At 40.3% G+C, this 25262-nt stretch overlaps 3 protein-coding genes and 1 pseudogene across 3 annotated transcripts; 3 read left to right on the top strand and 1 right to left on the bottom strand.

Annotated features, from left to right (window-relative positions):
- Positions 1–5: 5 nt before the first annotated feature.
- On the bottom strand, positions 6–3028 carry ephx5 (epoxide hydrolase 5). The gene is made up of 10 exons (XM_040034328.1): positions 2911–3028; positions 2732–2795; positions 2428–2644; positions 2167–2347; positions 1842–2051; positions 1639–1768; positions 1139–1350; positions 891–999; positions 517–642; positions 6–425 (listed from the first exon to the last, which is right to left on the bottom strand). The coding sequence occupies exons 2-10, from the start codon at positions 2752–2754 to the stop codon at positions 224–226; spliced, it is 1410 nt and encodes a 469-aa protein (XP_039890262.1). The 5' UTR covers positions 2755–2795; positions 2911–3028; the 3' UTR covers positions 6–223.
- A 65-nt stretch (positions 3029–3093) lies between these two features.
- On the top strand, positions 3094–4938 carry cst3 (cystatin C (amyloid angiopathy and cerebral hemorrhage)). The gene is made up of 3 exons (XM_040034338.1): positions 3094–3365; positions 3967–4077; positions 4530–4938. The coding sequence occupies exons 1-3, from the start codon at positions 3168–3170 to the stop codon at positions 4608–4610; spliced, it is 390 nt and encodes a 129-aa protein (XP_039890272.1). The 5' UTR covers positions 3094–3167; the 3' UTR covers positions 4611–4938.
- A 128-nt stretch (positions 4939–5066) lies between these two features.
- Positions 5067–15172, top strand: LOC120735143 (annotated as a pseudogene).
- A 5134-nt stretch (positions 15173–20306) lies between these two features.
- Positions 20307–22596, top strand: LOC120735158 (glycine N-acyltransferase-like protein 3). The gene is made up of 6 exons (XM_040034331.1): positions 20307–20390; positions 21005–21128; positions 21203–21310; positions 21406–21526; positions 21852–21984; positions 22097–22596. Exons 2-6 carry the CDS (start codon positions 21054–21056, stop codon positions 22500–22502), a joined length of 843 nt encoding a protein of 280 aa, XP_039890265.1. The 5' UTR covers positions 20307–20390; positions 21005–21053; the 3' UTR covers positions 22503–22596.
- Positions 22597–25262: the final 2666 nt, after the last annotated feature.

Raw genomic sequence — 25262 nt, 5'->3', positions numbered from 1 at the left:
CACTATTAGTGCAATACATTTTTAATGACCAAGACTTCTTTATGCCAGTGTCATCTGTACATGTTTACATATATCAAAAGCTTGCAAATGATTTGAGTGTCACGAATCAAGTGATAAGATGCTGCGTGGTGTAAAAATGTTCAACTTAAGGATTTGTATGTCTCCTGCTTGAAATAATAAAGGACAGATGTGCTATAACCGGTCTGCGAGTTCACTGAGGGCTTCAGGACTTCTCCACCTTCTTGACAAAATTGAACAGGTCGTCAGCAAGCAGCTGGGGCTCTTCAAAGGCTGCAAAGTGGCCACCCCTGGGCATGAAAGTGTAGGACTGGATGTTTCGGTACCTAATTTGTGCCCATGACTTGGGGCAGTGCATGAGCTCATTAGGAAAGGCTGCAAAGCCAGTGGGCACAAAAATCTCTGTCCTAAAACAAAAAAAATATAATGTATAATTAGAGGCATCACATGACATGGTAAAACACTCATGTGTAGTGTGGAGAGTACACAGTGACGTACTTAAAATCCACTCTGTTGTTAAGATTACTCCCCAAATTCTCTTTGTAGAAGCGCATGGACGAGGTGATGGAGCCTGTGGTCCAGTAGATCATGACATTTGTCAAGAGGTCATCCAGGCTGAATTTTCTGCACAGATGACACAATTTCTTATCAGTCACAAACCAGCAGCTATCACAAATCTTGCTGAATGAAAAACAATAATCCGTAATTGTTAGAGCTGCACCGATCTAGGTCGATCCTTGCCCTGTCAACTAGTGTCGGGAAAAGCGACACTTACCAATATTTTTAAAAAACTAAAATATTTGCATAAAATCAATTATTGATCAAATTGTTAATTTAAATATCTCCACAGTCCTAGAATTTAGAAACTGTACCTCTCCAGCCCACCGTCCTCCAGATCTCTGTTCTTCAGATCGGCCCAGGAGGAGAACTTCTCCAAAATCCAGGCTGCCAAGCCTACAGGAGAGTCATTCACCCCACAGCCTGCAACGACAAAGCGGTATCAAGAGCTGAAATCACAAAATTTAAGGTCGATTCTCTTACATTAGCTTCTGTTTGACCTTTTAATCCAGTCACTGTGACTATCAGAAACACTGAGCTTACTAAACTGTTATGTTCACACCTGCAGTATCTGGTTTAGTGGCCTGAATGTGAAAGTAGCCCGATTCTCTCAGCATCTCAAAGACGTTCTTCTCAAAGAAAGGGAACAACCGGCGAACATCTTCCCGACTCAAACCAACCAGGAAGGGCAGATACGGGCCAATCAACAAGGACAACAGGACTTTGAAACCCCTATTTGACATACACATGTTTAGGTGGAGACCCTTCACGCACCTGCAAAAGAGAAATGGTGGGGGGGAAAAAAAAGACGAGAGGAAAAAAAACGTTACCAAGGTCACAGCGAGTGATGTTAGTTAGTGCCAGTTTTCACATTAAATCAGCTTCACTCTTCAGGAATTTGCACAGCCATTTGTTTTTTTGTAAATCTGTCCGCACAGTGCAAACAATGCTTCACAGTTCCAGTAAGAACTGTCACAATGTTTCCATTAACACAAAGCGAGCAAGGGACTTTCTGTTCCAGCGAGTAACCTGTGGCATGTTTTCTGTTTTTGTTGCACTCACTGAGGCTTCATCTGTGCCATGTTGGTGGTGATGAGCGAGCCCCAGTCCCCTCCCTGCAGATAGAACTGAGAGAAGCCCAAACGCTCCATCAGCTTCAGGAAAATCCGGGCGGCGGCGAGGCTGTTGAACCCTGGAGCGGCAGTGGAGACACATTTGTGAATATCTTCCGCCAGATTTATTTAGAATTAGTAGACGTATTCTACCTTGTTTATGAGAGGCTTCTGAGAAACCGTAGCCAGGGATAGACGGGCATATGACCTCAAACACAACACCGTCGCGGCTTTGCGTGAGAAGCGGCAGAATCTTGTAGAACTCGTAGAAGGAGCCGGGCCAGCCGTGAACGATCATGATAGGCAGAACCTTCTGATTCTCGCGGTGCGGTGGACGCACATGCATAAAGTGCACGTCCAGTCCTGACACATGAAAAGCAAAACAACAACTTTAATAATAACTGCTGATTGATTATTGCGCAAATATCTGTGTGGGTTGACGTACATCCAGTATACTCACTGCTGAGCTGTTATGTACCTTCTATTTTGGTTTTGAAGTGTGGATACTTGTTGAGCACTGCCACCTGCTTTTTCCAGTCAAACTCGTGTCTCCAATAGGAAACAACTTTCTTCAGATAAGTGGAATTGAAGCCATAGTGGAACTTGCCATCTTCTAAAGGATCTGCGTAGCGTGTCCTGTCGATGCGCTCATAGAGATCCTGTTGATCAAGAAGATTGCTTTGCATAACTGTGCCCAAATATTGTTCATTCAGAAGTTGGATTACCAGCTCAAACCTACCTCGATCTCTTTGTCTGAGGTCTCCACTTGAAAAGGGTAGATTTTCTGATCTTCTGATAGTGTCTTCTCCCCCACTCCCCACCATCCGTCCCCTAAAGGAATGGTTCTTGTTTTTTTTCTTTTGTACACTATGTAGGCCATTATTCCACCTGCTGCCACGGCTGAGCCGATCAGTAGCTGCTGCTGCTGAGCAGCACTCAAGCCAAAGAAAGTGTCCCTGCAAAGTGTGGGGAAATATTGGGGGAAACTTAAAGAACAATCTATTTATTTGTCCGTATAATTGTAAAGTTAAGTGCCGCCCTACTTCAAAACCTGCAGTCTCTGCATCGTGCTGTTCCAGGAGTGGGCGTCCACAGGTGACTTTAGACCTGGACAATGGGACATAGGTCAAGAATGCTTTTTTTTGTTCCCCTTCTTGTCACGCAGCAAAGCGCTTCAAAAGTCGCGTGTGCTGAAATCAAATCCCAGCGAGATTAAACATACCTTGTTTTCGATATGAGTAGTTTGATTTCTGCAGATAACCGCGGGCAGCTGGGTGCTAGTTGTGCGGACGCAAAGAGTGCGAGCGAGTTCGCAACAACAGCCTGGATCAGACCCGATCTCTGCTGCGGGGATTGCCGATTCGCTGCGAGATATGCCACTCCTCGCGCGCGGTGACGTCGATGTTTATATAACTGGGAGGGCACGGTGGGGAGTGTTTCACTTCGTCTCCTGTGTGTTTGTTAGGCAAAAGATACAAAATGTGGAAGGTCGCTTTGACTGTTCTTGCGGCCATTTTGGCCGTTGGGTATGGGGCCATGGTCGGGGGCTTGACAGACGCTGATATCAACGATGAAAATGTGCAAAACGCTCTCCACTTCGCCGTCGTCCAACACAACAGAGGCAGCAACGATTTGTACCTCAGTCAAGTGGCAGAAGTGATCAAGGTTCAGTCACAGGTGAGTAACGGTCAGATTCGTGAATAACTGAATTGTTCTTTAGGGGAAAGCCATCCAGTAAACCATCGTAGTGATGTGAGCCCTTAAGAAAAGGCCTGCGAAGCGCCCTTTAAAGGTTTCACTTTTAACTACTAAACTAAAGTCCTAGAGGCCGATGGTCGTTACATACAATTTATTTGCTACATGTCTTCTTAATGGCGTTGGTACTCCCCAAAACATGGCTGGCCTCTTTAATCTTCCCTAATCCTCTCAACCTAGCTTTAGCAGTAGGTCTGCAATGTTCTGTGTACCTGTGTGGAGGCAGCCATTGACCCGCCCGAACAAAAGAGCAGTGTGGGTTTAGAAAAAAAAAGGAACCGACGAAAAGCACATCTTTGCTAAAGATTGGTTAATATGCTGACGAGTCATGTATTTATTAATTTTTTTAAGTTTATTTGGCTCTCCTCTTGAACCCTGAGACAAGGCTAGCGTAGCAGCGTGTTGATGTTTGTGTTTTTTCTAGTCATTGGTGAGCTCCTTGGCTCACGGGCGGTTTAAAGAGGAAGAGGAGGAGGGGTTCATTTGCTGTAAGTCTTGTATTCAATTTTCTTTCCCATTACAGGTGGTCGCTGGCATCAAGTACGTCATAACTGTGAAGATGGCAAAGACCCCCTGCAGAAATGATGGTGTAGAGGAAGTGTGCACAATCGAGACAGATCAGGCAAAGGCTAAGGTACTGATGGCATCTTCTCAAAAGAAGCAGGATATTTGATCTGTTCTTAAACATCATGCAGCAGCCTTGTAATTAAAGCTGCATTCACACTGGAAGTGATTTGCTCGATGCACATCTCTTTGCAGCTGACGGCCGGTGTCCTGTTGAAAAGTGATCGTCTGAAACAAATTGATTTCTGATGTTTCTATGTTTTGTTTTTTATTTCATAATAATAAATCACAGTTTTTCTGCATACTTGACATAGTTTTATAGAACTGTTCTGCTGCCCTCTTGTCGCGATGTTGCTGTGAATCCCTTTGAGTGTGTAATGCATATTAATCTGATCGTTAAATACTCATGTTCTTAATAGACATTATGCTATTGGATAAAAAAAAAACTAAAGCATTTATATGTGTAAATAACACCACCTGAAAGATCCTAATGTTAAATGTATTGTCTGTTTTTCCTTTCAGCCCTACCAGTGCACATTCGAAGTGTGGAGCCGCCCATGGCTTAATTCCATTGAGTTACTGAAGAATGAATGCCAACGCTGAGATCTACGTGGGACGCTAGAACGAGAACGCTTGGGAAATCTTACCTTTGTGTCAGAATAATCTTCTCTTAGACTGCAATGCACTTTCCTGTAGGTGGAATAAATATATTAATATTAGTATTTACTGCCTTTACTACTGCACTGCTTAACTAATTAAACTTGTTTTAAATTTCCAAAATCCACTATCCAGTGTTACAAACTAGGTCTCCCTGATTTTTAAACTTTGCTTCATCAGTAAACTAAGCAAATAAACTTTTGTGTAGTCAAATTGATCGTTAGCTGCTTTTTTCCCAGATAAGTTTTAAAATAAAGTCAAACTTGCACACAAACTTTAATGTGTCCGTGTGGTAAATGCACACAAGGATGACGTTTTAGCTCAATAGAGCTTCTTTGTTGTTGTTGATGGTGATGAGTTCTCTGGATACCTACCCACTGACTAAGAGGAAGGAGAATGTAAACAAATCTGGGACAGACATGACTGACAACAGAAAATGCCATTCACATTATTTTCAACATCTATAAGGAGCTTTGTTTAACCACTCTCCCACTGCTCTCAGTCTACCCAAACGTTGGTGGATAGAGCAGTTTAAGTCAATGCACAAGCTTGATGTCAGATCATGGGTCAAGTGCAGGTTTGGCACCCTGTACTCAAAATTAAAAGTGACCAATAAGACACAAACTATGCAGATTAGTGCAGAATATGATGGAACTACAGCAAATAAAGACTGCTTGTAAGAGATGGAAGTCAGTGTAGGCTAATTCAACTACAGAGGAAGAGGGAGATGTGCATTTGTCCTTCACGCACTCAACTCCAAACACACCACTTCTCAGCAGTCATCAACCTGTCCCAGACAAGCACAGTCTTTGTCCCACTTTTTAAAGTTGTTGGGATACAATAAGTGGAAAAAATATATTTCTATATTTTAGATTTATTTTCCTGAACACTCCATGAACACGCTAACAGATTTCATTATATCTTCAGTCTTACACAATAGGTAACTAATAAGCCTTTTTTTTTTTTTTTTTTATTAAAACTTCTGGCGGTGAATTAACGAAGTTATTTTTTATGACAGGAAGTGGCCTGCTACGTTTATTTCACAAGTTCACAACCGGAGCAATGCGGTCATATCGTAACCCTACGGACTTTGCCTAAACTGTTAATAATTTGTAAAGGTTTCTCCATTTTGGTGGATTGGGATGTTTTAAAACAGCAGGTTGTTTAAAGTGCATTAGTAAGAAAACTCCGGTATCCAAACATGAAGGTCCTGAACAGAGACGAGCTGCAGGTCGCTGAAGGAGTTCTGCTCAAACACTTACCGAAGAGTTATAAGGTATCTGCGACATAAACCGCGTGTCTTTGTGCTTTACAGCCTCAGCAGCGCTTAAAGGTGTTTCGTGCTTTCAGGTGTACGGTTTCCTGTACGGAATCAACAGGAACAAACCGACTACACTGGAAGTTGTGGTCGATGCGTGGCCTGATTTTAAAGTTATCATCTGCAGACCGAACCCCGAGGTGTGTTTAAATCCCGTCAGAAAACTGTGGATAGCTTTTCAAGACGGAAATCTTTCGCTTGTCACGTGATTGTGACAGCTTTTGTTTATTTCACGGAACAAGCGTGCCCTGAATTTCAAGAAAAAGATGGCATACTACAGCACGGATGAACAGAGTTTGAGGAAAATGCTGACAGACGAGAATGCAGTTGATTGGAGCACTTATTTCATGATAGGAGGTGAGCTCAGATCACTGCAGAAAATAAGCACGAAATAAATACGGTGGCTTTTACGTCACTACATTTGACAGCTGTTACTATTTACACAGTTTTATAGACACAACACACTTTGTACAATATTCTAATAAAAAGTTTAATAATCATATGGACATGTTTCCTGCATTAAATACAAACTGCTTGGATAACCTAAATGAACCTAATAAAAAGGAGAGAAAGAAATGAATGTAAATACTTTCCATTTGACAGGGTTTGATGTTTTCCAAGGGTCTTTTGGCAGAAGAGTGAACCACAAAGTCTATACTTCGGTGCATCTGTATTTGCCAGACACCAACCATCTCCACATGTCAACGTATAATCTGATCATTAAGATTCGCTTTAAGTTATATCTGTGTATAAGTCATGATTTAAAAATAAACCCCACAAAGATAGTACACCCTGTGTCTGTCATGAAACGTCTGTGTGCGGCAAGCAGGAAAGGACCCAAATTTAAGAGTCAAGATTCTTTATTTGTCACATGCCTAGTTATACAAGTACAACAAGCAGTGAAATGTGTCCTGAAAGGCTCCTCGACTGTGCAAAAAATAGAACATTATATACAGTAAGTAAATTATATACAAAAAGAGGACATTATGTACAGTAAGTAAGTGAATTTTATAACAATCTGGAAATTTTCAATTGAAAATCTGAAAGTGTACATCGTGCGAGTGGGATGTTAAAGTGTCTTGTGCCTAGTGAGGGTTAGGGTTCAATTCTGACTCGTCTAAAATGTAGAGTTAAGTGCGTCCCTACTCCAAAATCTGCAGTTTTTGCATCATGCTGTTCCAAGAGTGGGCGTCCACAGGTGACTATAGACTTGGACAATGGGACAGAGGTCAAGACCCAGCCAACATGTATATATGGGCCCCACCTGGTTTTTGCTCGGGCTGGATGGGTACCATGTGGGCATGGGCTCAAACTGGGCTTTTTGTATGGGGCCTACTTGGGTTCTTCACATTAAACCCATATGGGCCATCCCAAGTGAGCACTTTTAGTAGGTCCTAGCTGGGTCAAACATGGGAAACACTTGACTTGGTCCAAAATGGGAAACACATGTAGGACCTACTTGGGTTTTCCACCTGGGATAGACATGGGCAAACACAGTCATTTAAGGATAGGCTGTTGTTTTGTGCCCCAGGTGGGGCAAAGTTAGGTAATCAGTATATGTTTTAGTATCGATGACACAGGTGGGGCCCACCTGGTCAAACTATATGGGTCGCACATGGGCAAATGCAAGTCAGACCCTGAAAACATGTCTATGTGGGCCCCAGGTGGGGCAAAGGTGTGGTAGTCAATATATTTTTTAGCACTGATGACACACGTGCTTTTTCCCCCATTTTTTTTTTTTTTTTTGTTAACGCGGTCCAGCGCTTCAAAAGTTGCATGTGCAGAAATCAAATCAAATAAGTTGTTTGATTTCCGCAGCTAACCGTGGGCAGTTGAGTGCTGGTTGTGCAGACGCAAAGAGCCCGAACGAGTTCACAGCAACAGCCTGGATCATACGCGATCTCTGCTGCTGGACTTTTCTTATTATTATTCTCCTTCTAAATGTTATTGGCGGTTGGCAAACAACAGATGGGGCATTACCGCCATCAACTGGTCTGGAGTATGGACTGGACGTCGCTCAAAAAAACAAACAAACTCAAATCCTCCCAAACAATTTACCCTCTTTTACAAACTGGAATAAGTCCTGATAACTTTCACTTCTTAAGTCCTTTTTTAGTAAATCAATGAGATCTAGTTTTGTTTTTATATTACTGAGGTTTGGGGACAGTTGTCTTCTCGCCACCTGATTTTTCTGGAGTTGGAATTACAAGGACCTCGATGTGAACACAGCCATCTGTCTTCACACGAAGGATAACCCTGATCGGGTCGTACAGTTTTTGTAACCCAACAATAACAAATAATTATTATGTCTATCTTCTTCTTCTGCTTACATCTGCTCATCCCGATCCCGTTGTTTGCTCTTTTTTCGAGGAATGACAGAGACAGACACGAAAACACCTCCCTGCCTAGCCTTGATTATTTTATTATTATCCTACTACTGATTCTATATATCTAGTTCAGGACATTCTGTTCAAACTCCCTTTGGCGAGAGAATATCCTTCTAAACATTATCTAGTGTGATGTGTAAGCATGTAGAAAAAACCCTCAAGCGCTCTATGTTCATTCTCAATATTTCAGCCCAGACATACAACTGGACAAGTCGTTTTAACCCTCAAAACCCAGAGCGCCAACTCGTTTATGAGCACATTACGTTGTGTATATAAAAATAATAAAAACAGCTTTATTTAATCATTTTCAACCCTAACACTCCATAGTAGCCACATTTCTCTGCTGTGGGGATTGCAGATTGGCTGCAAGATCTCTGCCAGATGTGCCACTCCTCCGGCACAGTGATGTCCATGTTGATATAACTGGGAGGGCACGGTGGGGAGTGTTTCACTTCATCTCCTGTGTGTTTGTTAGGCAACAGAAACAAGATGTGGAAGGTCGCTTTGACTGTCCTTGCGGCCATTTTGGCCGTTGGGTATGGGACCCCGGTCGGGGGCTTGACAGACGCTGATATCAACAATGAAGACGTGCAAAACGCTCTCCACTTCGCCGTCATCCAACACAACAGAGACAGCAACGACTTGTACATCAGTCAAGTGGTAGAAGTGATCAAGGTTCAGTCACAGGTGAGTAACGGTCAGATTTGTGAATAACTGAATTGTTCTTTAGGGGAAAGCAATCCAGTAAACCATCGTAGTGATGTGAGCCCTTAAGAAAAGGCCTGCGAAGCGCCCTTTAAAGGTTTCACTTTTAACCACTAAACTAAAGTCCCAGGGTCCTAGAGGCCGTTACATACAATTTACTTGTTATATGCCTTCTTAATGGCGTTGGTACTCCCCCAAATATGGCTGGCTTCGTAATTTGTCACGTTAATATCCTCTCATCCTCTCATCCTAGCTTTAACAGTAGGTCGGCAATGTTTTTTATGCTTGTGTTGAGGCAGCCATTGGCCCGCCCGAACAAAAGAGCAGTGTGGGTTTAGAAAAAAAAGGAACCCGACAAAAAGCACATCTTTGCTAAAGATTGGTTAATATGCTGATGAGTCGTGTTTTTTTTTAAAGTTTATTTGGCTCTCCTCTTGAAACCTGAGGCAAGGCTACCATAGCAATGTGTTGATGTTTGTGTTTTCTCTAGTCATTGGTGAGCTTCTTGGCTCACAGGGGACAGTAGGGGTGTTTAAAGAGGAGGAGGAGGAGGGGTTCATTTGCTGTAAGTCTTGTATTCAATTTTCTTTCCCATTACAGGTGGTCGCTGGCATCAAGTACGTCATAACTGTGAAGATGGTAAAGACCCCCTTGCAGAAAGTATGGCGTCGATCAAGTGTGTGCAATCCACACAGATCAGGCAAAGTTTCAGGTACTGATGGCATCTTCTCAAAAGAAGCAGGATATTTGATCTGTTCTTAAACATCATGCAGCAGCCTTGTAACTAAAGCTGCATTCACACTGGAAGTGATTTGCTCAACGCAGATCTTTTTGCAGCTGACGGCCGGTGTCCTGTTGAAAAGTGATCGTCTGAAACAAATTGATTTCTGATGTTTCTATGTTTTGTTTTTTATTTCATAATAATAAATCACAGTTTTTCTGCATACTTGACATAGTTTTATAGAACTGTTCTGCTGCCCTCTTGTCGCGATGTTGCTGTGAATCCCTTTGAGTGTGTAATGCATATTAATCTGATCGTTAAATACTCATGTTCTTAATAGACATTATGCTATTGGATAAAAAAAAACTAAAGCATTTATATGTGTAAATAACACCACCTGAAAGATCCTAATGTTAAATGTATTGTCTTGTTTTTCCTTTCAGACCTACCAGTGCACATTCGAAGTGTGGAGCCGCCCATGGCTTAATTCCATTGAGTTACTGAAGAATGAATGCCAACACTGAGATCTACGTGGGACGCTAGAACGAGAACGCTTGGGAAATCTTACCTTTGTGTCAGAATAATCTTCTCTTAGACTGCAATGCACTTTCCTGTAGGTGGAATAAATATATTAATATTAGTATTTGCTGCCTTTACTACTGCACTGCTTAACTAATTAAACTTGTTTTAAATTTCCAAAATCCACTATCCAGTGTTACAAACTAGGTCTCCCTGATTTTTAAACTTTGCTTCATCAGTAAACTAAGCAAATAAACTTTTGTGTAGTCAAACTGATCACGAGCTGCTTTTTTTTTTCAGATAATTCAGTTTTGAAATAAAGTCAAACTTGCACACAAATTTTAATGTGTCCGTGTGGTAAATGCACACAAGGATGACGTTTTAGCTCAATAGAGCTTCTTTGTTGTTGTTGATGGTGATGAGTTCTCTGGATACCTACCCACTGACTAAGAGGAAGGAGAATGTAAACAAATCTGGGACAGACATGACTGACAACAGAAAATGCCATTCACATTCTTTTCAACATCTATAAGGAGTTGGTGGATAGAGCAGTTACACTTTTAATTCCTTTGGAAAAGAGGGGAGTTTTTGTCTAACAGCAGGTCAAAATTAAACCATTAAAAGTGACCAATAAGATAAGCTGTGCAGAATATGATGGAACTACAACAAATAAAGACTGCTTGTAAGTGGTTGAACTCAGTGAAGAAAAGAAAACTCACTTTAGGCTTATTCAACTACAGAGGGAGAGCTGAGATGTGCATTTGTATTTCGAGTGCTAAACTCCAAACACAAAATTCACACCACCTGTCAGCACTCATCTACGTCACATTGTCCCAGGCAAGCACAGTCTTTGTCCCACTTTTAAGTTGTTGAGCTGGAAAAATATATTTTAGATTTCATATTTTTCCTGAACACTCCATGAACACACTAACAGATAAAACACGCATTTTTTTTTTTTTTTTTTTGAAAAAACTTCTGGCGGTGAATTAACGAAGTTATTTTTTATGACAGGAAGTGGCCTGCTACGTTTATTTCACAAGTTCACAACCGGAGCAATGCGGTCATGTCGTAACCCTACGGACTTTGCCTAAACTGTTAATAATTTATAAAGGTTTCTCCATTATGGTGGATTGGGATGTTTTAAAACAGCAGGTTGTTTAGTAAGAAAACTCCGGTATCCAAACATGAAGGTCCTGAACAGAGACGAGCTGCAGGTCGCTGAAGGAGTTCTGCTCAAACACTTACCGAAGAGTTATAAGGTATCTGCGACATAAACCGCGTGTCTTTGTGCTTTACAGCCTCAGCAGCGCTTAAAGGTGCTTCGTGCTTTCAGGTGTACGGTTTCCTGTACGGAATCAACAGGAACAAACCGACTACACTGGAAGTTGTGGTCGATGCGTGGCCTGATTTTAAAGTTATCATCTGCAGACCGAACCCCGAGGTGTGTTTAAATCCCGTCGGAAAACTGTGGATAGATTTTCTCGACGGAAATCTTTCGCTTGTCACGTGATTGTGACAGTTTTTGTTTATTTCACAGAACAAGCGTGCCCTGATTTTCATGAAAAAGATGGCATACTACAGCACGGATGAACAGAGTTTGAGGAAAATGCTGACAGACGAGAATGCAGTTGATTGGAGCACTTATTTCATGATAGGAGGTGAGCTCAGATCACTGCAGAAAATAAGCACGAAATAAATATGGTGGCTTTTACGTCACTACATTTGACAGCTGTTACTATTTACACCGTTTTATAGACAGAGCACACACTTTGTACAATATTTTAATAAAAAGTTTAATATTTATATGGACATTTTTCCTGCATTAAATACAAAACTGCTTGGATAACCTCTTGCGAGGAAAAAGAAGAGAAAGAAATTCATGTGAATACTTTCCATTCGACAGGGCTTGATGTTTCCCATGCACCAGTCCTCAAACAAGTGTCTTCTGACAGAAGAGTGAACCACAAAGTCTATACTTTGGTGCATCTTCTGTATTTGCCAGACACCAACCATCTCCACATGCCAGTGGTTGACAGGTATAATTTAATAATTAAGATGCACTTTAAGTTATATCTGTGTATAAGTTATGATTTTAAAAACACGTTAAAAAAGACCATCCTGTGTCAGTTGTAAGGTTATACATATCGGCATTTTTTTTAATGGCTGTCTTTAGCAAGTCTTAAAATTAGGTCACACAACATATTACACTGTCATGACCTAACAGAAACTAAGCCATAAAGCAGAAGCTGTGTAATAAGGTTCTGCCACAGCATTTCAGTCAGGTTGAGGTCTGGACTTTGTTCCATCTGTTCTTTTCAGTCATTCTGTGGTAGATTTATTGCTGTGCTTGGGATCATTATCATGTTGGATGACCCATTTTGGGCCAGTCTTTAGCTGTCAGCCAGATGTCGCCACATGTAACACTACAATGCTTTAATATACAGAGGAATATACAGTGGTCTACTCAAAGACTGCAAGGTGCCCCAGTCCTTTGGCTTCCCAGACTAATGGGTTTTAATAATTGCCTCTTTAATATTATTCCTACTTGGCATCGTGTTAACACACACCTTACCAGCAAACTGCTCAAGTTTCTGCTTTTATAGAGGTTTACACACTTTCTTCTGATACTTTGATTATCAACATCTGACTGCTGCTTACCTTCCTCATTCAGTGGAAATAGTAAAACCCAGTATCAAGTCAAAAACACGCCAGTCCACTGTGCTCATTTCACACTTAGCCCTTCCAAAATTTGAAATGTATTAAGTACATTGCAGGGTCATTAATCGTCAGAAACTATTAAGGTAGTCGGCTAGTATGTATTTACATGATGTAAATGTGTTAGTACTGTCTTTTTAAACACTTACTGCAGATTACTGCAACTTACTGTAACTTCTACATGCATGTACATTTCATGGCTTGGAGAGGCAAAGCGACAAATGGACACGGTGGACCGGCATGTTTATTACATGTTTTGCAGGGAGATCAGGTTCAATAGTAATAGTATAGTTAGTTTTTCACATACTGCTTCTGCATTTTGGCTCGGTATTTGTTCAATAAACAACAGCACAGTGTATTATCTTATGTTTTGTTGATCTGTGGTTGTATTTACCTTATTTTAAGCTCTAATCAAGACCAAATTATGTTTATTATGTAGTTATATATAAAATATTAGACTTTAAGGAGACTGTACATTTTTTCACTATGACTGTAAATATGCTTCAGAGCAATGTAAATTATATTGCTTCTCAACAACTTTGGTTTTTCGTTCTATAGTGAGCTTGAGTCGAGGATTTCGTCTCTAAACCTTTCCCACGTTGACTTGGTGAATAAAACCTGGAAGTTCGGAGGAGATGAGAAGGGTTACAGGACCATTGAAAACCTAATCAGTAACTTCCCATCATGCTGCATCACAGACAGCCAGGGTCAGCCCGTGTCCTGGATACTTGTGTATGATTACTGTGCTCTGGGAATCTTGTATACGCTGCCAGAGCACAGAGGGAAAGGCTATGCCAAAATCCTGATTAGCATTTTAGCCAAGAAACTCCATGCTGAGGGTTACCCGGTGTTCTGCTACATAGAAGAGGACAATGTGCTGTCCTACAAACTCTTTAAAAACATGGGCTTCATTGAGGATCCTTCTTACAGGGCTGCATGGTTAGAGTTCAATTTTTCAGATTAGACTCAACATCTTTTATATGTACGTCCAACATTTTTATCAGGTTGCGCCTTCTTCATTTATAAAAATAGAATTCAAATGAATGCAACCCTCTTATTTATAAAAGTGTGATCACTTCTGGTCTGTTTCTTGGAGAAGACACCGTTTCCTTGGGGCTTGCTTTTGGGTCAAGCCAACTTCTCTGAATTTCATTTTGATATATTTGTCAAAATATGGTGTGAAATGTCCACTTTTCCCCTATTTCAGAATAGTAAAGAACCTTTCCACAACTTCCTGGATCAACTCCAAAAGTAATCTTCTCTAAATAGGCTCAATCCCCACTTTTGATAACTTTTTGCCTAGAAACAATCAAATCAATCACATTACCTGCACAACAGAGACAATGATGTAAACTTTTGATAACATTAAAGCATTTAAAGGAGAAGTTTAAATAAAACAGAGCTGCACTGATTTGTACTCGGTAGCTTCATATTGTTCATTAAGCTGCTTTGTTTAAGGAGGTCACCACACCGGATCATTAACCTCAATCCGAGCTTTGGCCACTCTGTTGTGGAATTATCCCGATCTGCATAAAGACTTTCTTCCTGGGTTCCTGACACAACCCTTTGCATTTATCTGGCTAAATCAGCTGTGAATCATAAAAAACAACTAACATTATAATTAAGTACAAACATTTCAAACTGAAGCTAATATGCTTCTAAAACTGGGGACAGTTTAGTACTTCATTAAAAGCTGAGGGGAGCAAATAAAGCTAACTTGTCTGTGTAACCATGAGGTAGGCAAGACTGGAAGGTTCTTTCCTGTCTGTTGACCAAGGCTTGAGGAACCAGTTAATGTTCCCATCTGAGTAAATATGAGACAGTTATGTGACCTGCTGGTGAGGACAGCTGAGTGGGGTTAATTAGGTTATTAGCGGAGTAATGAGGTGGAAAAAACTTATTTTATTTGGCAGCTTTATAAGCCAAAGCAGGGTCACCAAATTCAGTAAGGTGACCCAATAAAATGATTCCCCAGGCAATGAGGCTTACAATCAAACAACACAGGAGCCAGAAGATTTAACAAAAAGAACAATGAAAGTCGCTCTTGATGTTTGCTGGCTTGTATAACAATGATTAGCAAAAGTGTATCCTTCACAACTTCTCCTTTTCTTCTGCTGTTCAATAAAGAAGTGGTCTATTGTTGGATGTCTTTCCCACGAGCGTTAATTCTAAACACCAGTGCAATTAATACTATCCATGGTTCTCCAAAGTGAAAGACATTTAATTGAAATCTTGATGTCATTTATTACTGCTTAACACAAAACAAACTGTGTCTGTATTTAAAACTTTACAAATATAAAATTAATGAGCAACAGGGACGCTGAGCATTGATGGAGGTGGTAACAATGATTTTCGTACGTTCTCTTCAATTTTACGTCTAGAAAGTGTGAATCTCGGCAACCTCAGCCTGGAGGAAAAGTCCAGTTAGCGTTTACGTCCCCTTCACATCACTTCCGCGATTTCCAGAGTTTCACACACATTGGCTGTATCCCAATCCAGGGTCTGCAGCCTTAAAGGCCGCATTTTAAGGCCGATTACGTCACAGCGGCGCGCCGAAGGCTGTCCCAATTCAAAGGCTGCTCGAAATGCGGCCCTGAAATGCGTCCTTCATTTCCTTGAATTTTAAGGCTGTGGCAGTTTAGACTAGTGATGTGCGGATCGATCCTGAAATATCGATTCCTCCGATACCAATCATTTATGTTCTAGAATCGATTCTCACATTAAAATATCGATATTTTAGTAATTTAGAGTAAATTTGTAGTTTATCATTATCAGGAACACAGTGGAAAGAAACTATAACATTCGGATTGTCTACATTCAAAGGAACTACTTCCTCTTCCGCCTTTCATAGTCATGTGCGAAATACGGCTGTATAAATGTCTCGCAGCGCCTTGGCGTGAGCACTCACAACAATGGCTGAGCGTAATTGTGCGGACGTATTTTACCTCCACAAACAGCTGAGACGTGGTTTGTGATACATGTGGCAAAAAAGTGCTCCAAGAGTGAGGTGTTGTGGCCGTAGCCTACTAGGGAGACATTCAAAAGGTCTGTTGGGGGGGGGGGGCGTGATAAATACATTTTACAGGGTTTATTTATCGGATAAAATACGTTAAATCACCGTTATTATTGGCCAGCCCGGAAACAGCGGGGGTGTCCAAATTCAGAGGCTGCTTCCACCTGAGGACCCGGCCTTCGCGGTCTAAAGAAAGCCGGGTTGTACGTCACAAGCTCCCTCGGTGGAGGGTGAATACAACCGGGCGCTGACGTAAACTCTCAACCGTCTCACACTTCTGTTTGACGTTTATTCAGCTGTGTGAAAACCCAGGAGGAACCCTCCTGAGGGATTAATAAAGTTTAATTTAATCTAATCTAATAACTTTAATCTCAGCCAAACCGATTTACTCACGAACAAATAAAACACTGAAAAAGCCAAACAATAACATTTTTAAGTTATCAAAGTGACTTATACATCATGTTTAACCCGAGTAGCGAAAGACCGCGGGGGTTTGAAAACAATGTGTCAGTTGGCTCAGATATTTGAAGTTTACACAGCTACATTCTCACCTGAAAATATGTTAAAAGTTTTTTGCGACCCAGAAAGACAAATAAGAGTGATATTAAAACTAAGTAGCTGCCGCCATTGTTGGAAACTGGAATTGGCTGGGCCCGCTATGAATTCTGCGATATGGTTTTTCAATTTTGTTGTCCGGGTGGAAAATCGGGAGAAATTCAGGAGAATGGTGGCTCCGGGAGATTTTCGGGAAGGGCACTGAAATTCGGTATTCTCCCGGAAAAATCGGGAGGGTTGGCATGCATGGTAACATATGGCAACATCACTAACCTTGTCAAACACCTCAGAGTAAATCATATCACAGAATATGAGGTGTGTATGTTGAGGCGAACTGAAGAGAAGGACAGGGACAGGTGCTGCTAGGGCGAGACAGACGTCACGGAGTCCTTTAGTGCTGCAGGCAGGCAAGGTGTTCAAATAGGCACAACTTTAGTTTTTTTATTTCTATATGATGAACCCTGCATTATTAAGTGATAAGAACAAGTAATCTGATGCCCTGTAATCATTATGATGCTATAATTTGAGATGCAATAAATAAAATACATTAATGATACAGTAATGATACTAAGACTTATGTGTTTCTTTTGTTTTGTTTTGTTTTGTTTTACCATTTCAATCATGCTGCGGTCAGCGTCAGCATCTAACATAGAGCAAACAATGCAGTAATCCTCAGCGTTCCCTGAAACACATTCATGGTTAGGTTTTAATCAAACATTATTTATTGATTAATTAAAAAATAATAGTAAATTTGTTCCACAAATACTTCATGGCAAATTAGTCCCTTGAATTTTTTTAATTAGACTTAAAGAAGGGTCTTATCTGAAAGTGTTTGAAAAGCACTATTTAAATTGGAAGTACACACTCTAACGTGATAAGGACTTTACTGGACTTACCTCGATGTTCAAGTAGGTTGCAAGCTATCTGCATTCGCTCCAGCACAACTGCTTCTGTAGTGGTTAATACTTCACTGACCTCTCCAAAAGCAAGGTAGTGTTCTGCAAACTGAGATTTCTCATTATTATAATGTAAAGTCCTAATTGTAGCTAACAATAAATGGAATCATTTGAATAAGGGTTACTTTTAACAGCAAAACTCCGCAACTGCTGGAATCCTGTTGCTTGTTGTGTTGCATAGTCTGTAACTGCCACTCCATGGTGTCTTCATGCCCTCTCATCCTCAGAAAATTCCTAGTTGAACAAAAATGTTTGTAATGAAACAAGAAATGTTTTATCTAAGAATAATACCTCAGTATCATGCATACCTCCAGTTGCACAGAATTTTCCTGTCATAAACACCTTCATTCCCCATGGGGTCTATGAGCAGTATTTTCTGTGCAGGAATGTTGACAATCTAAAGAAAAAGTTAATAAATTAAAAATTACTATAGTTTTTGCCACTGAAAACCTATTTAAGAATAACACTTTGAGCAAGAAACTGCTTCACAACAAATTAATAACTAAATGAACACATACCACAAGAATCCAGTGCGTACCAAAGTTCACAGGGCACAACCACATGTCTTCAACTGGGAACTTCATCTGTGGGATTGGAAGTGCAGAGTAATTTCGATTTACTTAGGTACCATGCATTTCAGGGTGTTTTCAAATATAGTGTTGTTTAAAGGAACTGAACTCTGTCCTCAGAAATAGAAATGAGTCAACTTTTTGGACCACTTCTTAACTTTCAACTTACCTTGGTGAGGCATCTGAACTGCCCAGAAAACAAGGAGCTTGCAACTACTGAACAGAGCAGGTGTACAGCATTCTGTAGAAGTATACAAAAATGTTACAGAACAGTAAATACATTTTTTTTGTATTTCAATATAAGTGGGCAAAGAACATTTCTTACTTACCTTTCGTCTCTCAATGACACGGTGCAGGTATGCATCAATGACCTGTTTTGAAAAGTCAGAGTTTATACACCAGCAGCAACAAGTTCTGAAGTAACTGCTTGAGTGCTGTACACAAAAGCTTGGAAAGGAATATAATTGCTGATAAAGGTTCTTTCTGCATATCCAGATACACATCCCAGTCATTCTGTTGACTGTTGACTAATTTTCTCAGGGCTCTACATGTGGACATAAAAAAAAACAAAACACAATAGTGACAGTGTCTTAAAAGCAAATGAAATGTTACATACAAATAAAACACACCTTTTTATGTTGTCATTTGTCTTTTCGTCTAGGCCATTTGTCTGAGGGTGATACGCTGCTGTGACACTTCTTTCTATTTTCATTAAGCTGCAAAGTCTTGAGTTGAGCTTCACAGAAAAAAGAAAATTGTTTTTTAAAAACAATCACACAAAACCTTTGGCCTGGCAGCTACTTGGCACACTGTGGCCAAGTATTTACCTAAAGAGGTATGGAAAAGTAAACTTAACACTTACCTCGTTAACAAATTCTCTTCCTTGGTCGGATAAAATTCGTTTTGGGCAGCCATGTCTACATATGAGTGAGCACAACTGATGAGCTACCTCAGCAGCACTTTTACTTTTTAATGGAAAAGCCTCAACCCATTTTGAAAAATAGTCTGTTGCAGTCATAATGTACTGGAAGCCACTAGACGTTTTTGGAAGAGGTCCAGTTAGATCTATTCCGATTAGCTCCCAGACATGTGACACCTGTCAATGATAAAATAATCACATTAATATGTAATGTACATTATAACATTACTATTTTCTACTAAAATGCTACTGATATTTACCTTTATACACTGCAGTGGTTGCACAGCAGCCAATGGTTTTCCCATTTTTTGACACTGGTCACAAGCCAGGACCTTAAACATATTGAACTATCTTTATATTATCCAACAATCGCAATTAATTAAACAACAAAATTGCAAATGTTCTATAAAAATACTCGATCAAGTGGCAAAACAGTGTTAATTACTGTACATCATCCTGAAATCTGGTACGTGTCTTCAGGATAACTATGCATTCTATTGGTGCACTATTAACATACTATATATAAATAACAACTTTAAAAATACATACCCAATTCCCAATGTCAACCGACATGCCATACCAGTAAAATCTGGAACAAATTGCAGTTCGAGTCTTGAATGAAACTCTTGGAATAGTCCCATGGCTTCTTCTTTTGTTTTTATCACTCTCCTGTTTCCAAACAAAAGCACTCCGCCTATATTTAAAAAAATGTAAATTAATTATAACATGTATTTAACCAATAATTACATTTAGTTGTTTATTTACATTACAAAACTGACCCTTCACCCTGAATTTTGCGGCGTATCTCCTAAGGGTTTGCCTCTGGGACTTATCGTATTCCGATGGGTAGGACCCAGCAGACAGAAACATGAGCAGTTCCTCGTATTTGTTCTCCATAACTAAGGAGAAAATCGGAGAATTTCAACATGGCATCGGAATCCATACAGTAAATAAAACGACTACACGACGTTATCACGCAATTAACAAGTATGTGGTGCAATAGTACTTTCTTCAACATAACAACGGAGCGTGGTGTCCAGTAACTGCAGGAGGACTAAAATAAATTGAGAAGGTTTGCAGAAGTTGAAAAGCACAAAATAAACACTTGGAATATGACTTCGACTTCGAGTGAGCAGCTTAAGGTAAACAATTATCATCTGTAATAAAGAAGTAAAACTTATAATACAAACCTTTTTTCGAAAGCAACGAGATCGGCACAAGATCGGGGTAGGTGTACTATTTACACCGGAAACATGGCCGTTTTGAATTGTGCGCATGCGCAGTAACAACAAGTAGGGCAGCTTGATGGGTAGGACGTTTTGTCAGAACACCGGAAGAGTAAACTTTAAGTAAGTACTGAATATTATGTCACTTATTTATGTGCAAATGTTTAATAACGAAGAACATGAAAACATTACTGTTGGCCACATGTCGGCAAAGTTATGTGACATTAGTGAGGTTTGTACTAACTTGGTTTTAAAGCCTTTACTTTAAAATATACGCCGTTCAATAGCTGAGCTTAATCAGAGAATGATCAAAGCTCATGTAGAAACAAAAAAATGAACAAAAGATTTTCTCCTTCATTTCTGTCAAACAAAACTGTATGACACGATTCCAGTTGTTAGTATCAAGGTTGCTAGGCAACCTGGGCAGCGCGACGGAGGCTAGACCGTCCCATTTCACAAGCCTCGCACTTCCGGCCTTAGCGGTCTTTGAGTACGCGGCCCTTGAGGATCGTTGAGGCTGCGTACTTTAAGGCTGCAGACCCTGAATTGGGATACAGCCTCTGTCTTTGATTTACAAAGACGCGCAAATGTCTTTGGAACTGTCGAAAGATCATATTTAAAACAGCTGAAAATGAGCAGAAGAGATATTTATCTCGGTCACAACAGAGTCCACAGGGAGTTTCATGTGCTGTAAATAACTATTTACATTTCATTGATTGTCATCATTGCCATCGCAGTTTAACCTGAAAAGGTTAAAGTGTCAGAAAACTGTGCAACTATCCAAACATGAAGGTCCTGAGCAGAGACGAGCTGCAGGTCGCTGAAGGAGTTCTGCTCAAACACTTACCGAAGAGTTATAAGGTATCTGCGACATAAACCGCGTGTCTTTGTGCTTTACAGCCTCAGCAGCGCTTAAAGGTGCTTCGTGCTTTCAGGTGTACGGTTTCCTGTACGGAATCAACAGGAACAAACCGACTACACTGGAAGTTGTGGTCGATGCGTGGCCTGATTTTAAAGTTATCATCTGCAGACCGGACCCCGAGGTGTGTTTAAATCCCGTCGGAAAACTGTGGATAGCTTTTCAAGACGGAAATCTTTCCATGTCGCATGATTGTGACAGCTTTTGTTTATTTCACAGAACAAGCATGCCTCGATTTTCATGAAAAAAGTGACATACTACAGTACGGATGAACAGAGTTTGAGGAAAATGCTGACAGACGAGAATGCAGTTGATTGGAGCACTTATTTCATGATAGGAGGTGAGCTCAGATCACTGCAGAAAATAAGCACGAAATAAATACGGTGGCTTTTACGTCACTACATTTGACAGCTGTTCCTATTTACACAGTTTTATAGACACAACACACTTTGTACAGTGTGATCCATTATTACTAAAGAAGTGTAAGTTACAACAGATTCATTGATAGCACTGGATTAGCATTATTTAATGGTCATATGGTGATTTTCCTAATGATAGTTACACCTTTTTATGTTGTTTTGCTGTTTTTACAAATTACTGTTTAACCTCTTGCAAGGAAGGAACAACAAACAAAGTATTCAATGTAAATTATTTTTGTCCAACAGGACTTGATGTTTCCCATGCACCAGTCCTCAAACAAGTGTCTTGTGACAGAAGAGTAAAATACAAAACTGATATTTTAGTACACCTTCTGTATTTGCAAGACACCAACTATCTGCACATGCCAGCGATTAACAGGTATAATCTGAAAAGCATATGTCTGTGCATATGTCACATGAAATATGCTTCAGAGCAATGTAAATTATATTGCTTCTCAACAACTTTTCTTTTCTTCTGTTTTTTTTTAAAGTGAGCTTGAGTCGAGGATTTCGTCTCTAAACCTTTCCCACGTTGACTTGGTGAATAAAACCTGGAAGTTCGGAGGAGACGAGAAGGGTTACAGGACCATTGAAAACCTAATCAGTAACTTCCCATCATGCTGCATCACAGACAGCCAGGGTCAGCCCGTGTCCTGGATACTTGTATGTGATTACTGTGCTCTGGGAATCTTGTATACGCTGCCAGAGCACAGAGGGAAAGGATATGCCAAAATCGTGATCAGCACTTTGGCCAAGAAACTCCATGCTGAGGGTTACCCGGTGTTCTGCTACATAGAAGAGGACAATGTGCTGTCCTACAAGCTCTTTAAAAACCTGGGCTTCATTGAGGATCCTTCTTACAGGGCTGCATGGTTGGAGTTCAATTTTTTGGATTAGATTCATGAAACAACTGTACTCATTTTTATCAGGTTCATAAATGTGTAAAAATATAATAAAATGAATGAAACACAAATAAAAACATAATTGTTAACATTTATTATTTATTATCCCTATAAAATTGATAGGATCTAGATCAGAATATGATCAATGGAAATATAGTATGAAATGCCCAGAGTTGTTCCCTTTCACAATGTCAAAAAAAAATCCCTCCGAGAATTCCTGGATATGGATCAATTCCAATCACTTCTAAGTTGGGCCAACTCCCAACAGCCATAACATAAAAAGAAAAAAAAAGATAAAATTATAGGACAGAATTTAAAAGTTATATCTAAATTAAACTGAGCTCCAATGATTCACACTCTGAGCCAGTATCTTCCTATTCTTCTTTTGGCTGCTCCATTTAAGGGATCACCAAAGCGGATGATTTGCCTCCATCCCAGCTTTGACCAATCTGGTATGGAATTATTCTGAGCCGCATAGAGACTTGGCCAAAACTTTTCCTGGGTCCCTGACACAGTCCTACTCATTTATCCAGACGTGAGACTGGCACAAGGACTATAGTGGGTTGTGCTACAAAATCAAATAAATTTATTTTTCTCATATTCTCACACCATTCTCACTTATATCAGAGAGACTGGGGTGTCTGTAGAGAGTGGAGAGTCCACAGCTGAGGGGAAGAATAAATAAGTAATATGAGGTAGTTATGTGATCTCTCGGCGAGGACAGGTGAGTGGGGTTAATTGTGTTATAGGAAGACTAATGAGGTGGAAGAACCTATTTTATTTGGCAGTTAAAGAGGGCAGGATTCAGCTGTGTAGGCCAAAGCAATGTCAATAAGGTAACCCAATAATATGTTTCCCCCCGATACTGAGTGCTTACAATCAAACACCACAGGAGCCAAAAGATTAAATAAAAGAGATAAACGATTTTAAAAACTGACTGTAGACCACTATTGTACGGATTAACAAAACAGTCTGATACAGCTAATTGATTCCCCACTAACAGCCTGCTATGTCTCAGTATGAACAAGAACCACAATAGATTTCAGCTTACTCAGCCTGCAGTCACGAATGTCATGCCACTGTTGCCTTCAATGTGTCTTTTGTGTCCCTTTTCTCACACATACACTCCCGGAGATGTGTCAGCAACTTCCCCTACTCCTCTGCTGTGCAAGAAGTCGTCCATTGTTGTGGTTGCCTGTTCCTTCATATGAGCCGATCCCTTTATTTTAAACACCACTGAGATTAATAGTAAATGTGTCTCCAAAAGCTATTTTTTCATATCTTGCTGTAATTTATTCATACCTCACAGAAATATGTTCTCTTTCTTACTTGAATTGCTGTAAAATTGTCAGCACACCCATTGTTTAACGTCCCATTTTCTGTTTTAATAATTCAAAATATAAGTTTCACATTGCTCAGAAAGTGTTTCAGACATTCTTCCACTTATTGTATTGCGTGAGCAGTATTACATTTTATACCAGGATTTTCCTTTGGTCTCCAGAAGAAAGCAGAAATGTTCCCAGCTGACAGGAGTGACACCTGGTGTGGTCTTCTGCTGCACAAGCCCATCTGCTTCAAGGTTCGGGGTGCAGGATGCTTGGATGTAATGAGTAGTTATTGAGTTACCTTCCCATCAGCTTGAAGAAGTCTGGCCATTCTCATCTGTCTCATTTATTTTAAAAAAGCCTCTATTTTTTGGAAAGCATCACCGTTATTGAACTTCTGTTCAAAATGCCTCAACAGCGACAGCTGCAGGTTATATTGGGCAGGACAATCTGTGTGATTGTGCAGAGAGGAGACCAGCAGGAGCAGAGGTCTCAAACTCCAGCCCTAGAAGGCCACTGTCCTGAAACATTTCCATTCGTCCCTGCTGCAACACACCTGAGTACAATTAGTAGGTCATTAGCGAGAATCTATAGAACTTGAATGCATGCTACAGCAGCTTGTGAGTGAATGAACACAGTGCAATAAAAGTAGTTTTAGAAGTACATTTTTCCAAACACTTACATTTACTTGAGTAGGATTAGGGGTTGCCACTTCAGCATTCAGTCAAGTTCTATACTCTTGCTAATGATCTACAAATTTTATTCAGGTGTGTTGCAACAGGGACACATGGAAAAGTTTCAGGACACCGGCCCTCAAGGACTGGTGTTCGAGACCCCTGGGCAGAAGTCTGATCTCCTCACCTCCTCAGGATAGGAGACGAGCCTCCATTTGTATGCATCTTTTTACACTAATGACCTAATGATGGCTATAGCCTACACTGTATTTATTTATATAAAAATAAAGTGTTGTTTGTCTTTTGCTTTTTTAATGTACTAATATGAAACCTGCGTGTCGAGCTTCTGTGGTGACCTGCTGGGGTGTGGGACATAATCAGAGATCAATTAAATCCATCTATGCCAAACTGACATAATATGTCTGGTAAATTCTGAATAACTGATAGAGGTCAGGCTTAAACGTTTAATTTTATTTTTGCTTACAATATTGTTCAAATATTTTAGAATTCAGCAGAGAAATTAGATCCAATCTCATATCACTGCTGAAAATATGATCAGCCTTTGATGGAAGGAAGCCAAAACACACTCAGAGAATAGTGAGTTACTATCGCACATACAGCACAGACCACCTAACACACACCTCAATGTCTGTTTGCAATGAGGTGTAAAGGGAGGAAAGAGTGTGTAATGAGGAAGAAGCTAAAACTTTAGCTTCCTAAACTGGTCAAACTGGAGAGCTGGCACAACCTGTAGAA

This window comes from Simochromis diagramma, unplaced genomic scaffold (assembly GCF_900408965.1).
Source record: "Simochromis diagramma unplaced genomic scaffold, fSimDia1.1 OVJJ01000481.1, whole genome shotgun sequence".
Taxonomy (NCBI): Eukaryota; Metazoa; Chordata; class Actinopteri; order Cichliformes; family Cichlidae; genus Simochromis; species Simochromis diagramma.
This window is presented reverse-complemented; position numbering and strand designations above follow the sequence as displayed.

Excerpts from the sequence above, each read along its gene's own strand:
- ephx5 (XM_040034328.1), bottom strand. The coding sequence starts at position 2,754 with ATGCAGAGACTGCAGGTTTTGAA. Across the intron at positions 1,351-1,638 it reads ATGGCACAGATGAAGCCTCA|GTGCGTGAAGGGTCTCCACC; the intron begins GTGAGTGCAACA and ends TCTCTTTTGCAG. Across the intron at positions 643-890 it reads GAGGACGGTGGGCTGGAGAG|AAAATTCAGCCTGGATGACC; the intron begins GTACAGTTTCTA and ends TCATCTGTGCAG.
- LOC120735158 (XM_040034331.1), top strand. The coding sequence starts at position 21,054 with ATGAAGGTCCTGAGCAGAGACGAGCTGCAGGTCGCTGAAGGAGTTCTG. Across the intron at positions 21,129-21,202 it reads ACTTACCGAAGAGTTATAAG|GTGTACGGTTTCCTGTACGG; the intron begins GTATCTGCGACA and ends TCGTGCTTTCAG. Across the intron at positions 21,985-22,096 it reads CACATGCCAGCGATTAACAG|TGAGCTTGAGTCGAGGATTT; the intron begins GTATAATCTGAA and ends TTTTTTTTAAAG.
- cst3 (XM_040034338.1), top strand. The coding sequence starts at position 3,168 with ATGTGGAAGGTCGCTTTGACTGTTCTTGCGGCCATTTTGGCCGTTGGG. Across the intron at positions 3,366-3,966 it reads TGATCAAGGTTCAGTCACAG|GTGGTCGCTGGCATCAAGTA; the intron begins GTGAGTAACGGT and ends TTCCCATTACAG. Across the intron at positions 4,078-4,529 it reads CAGATCAGGCAAAGGCTAAG|CCCTACCAGTGCACATTCGA; the intron begins GTACTGATGGCA and ends TTTTCCTTTCAG.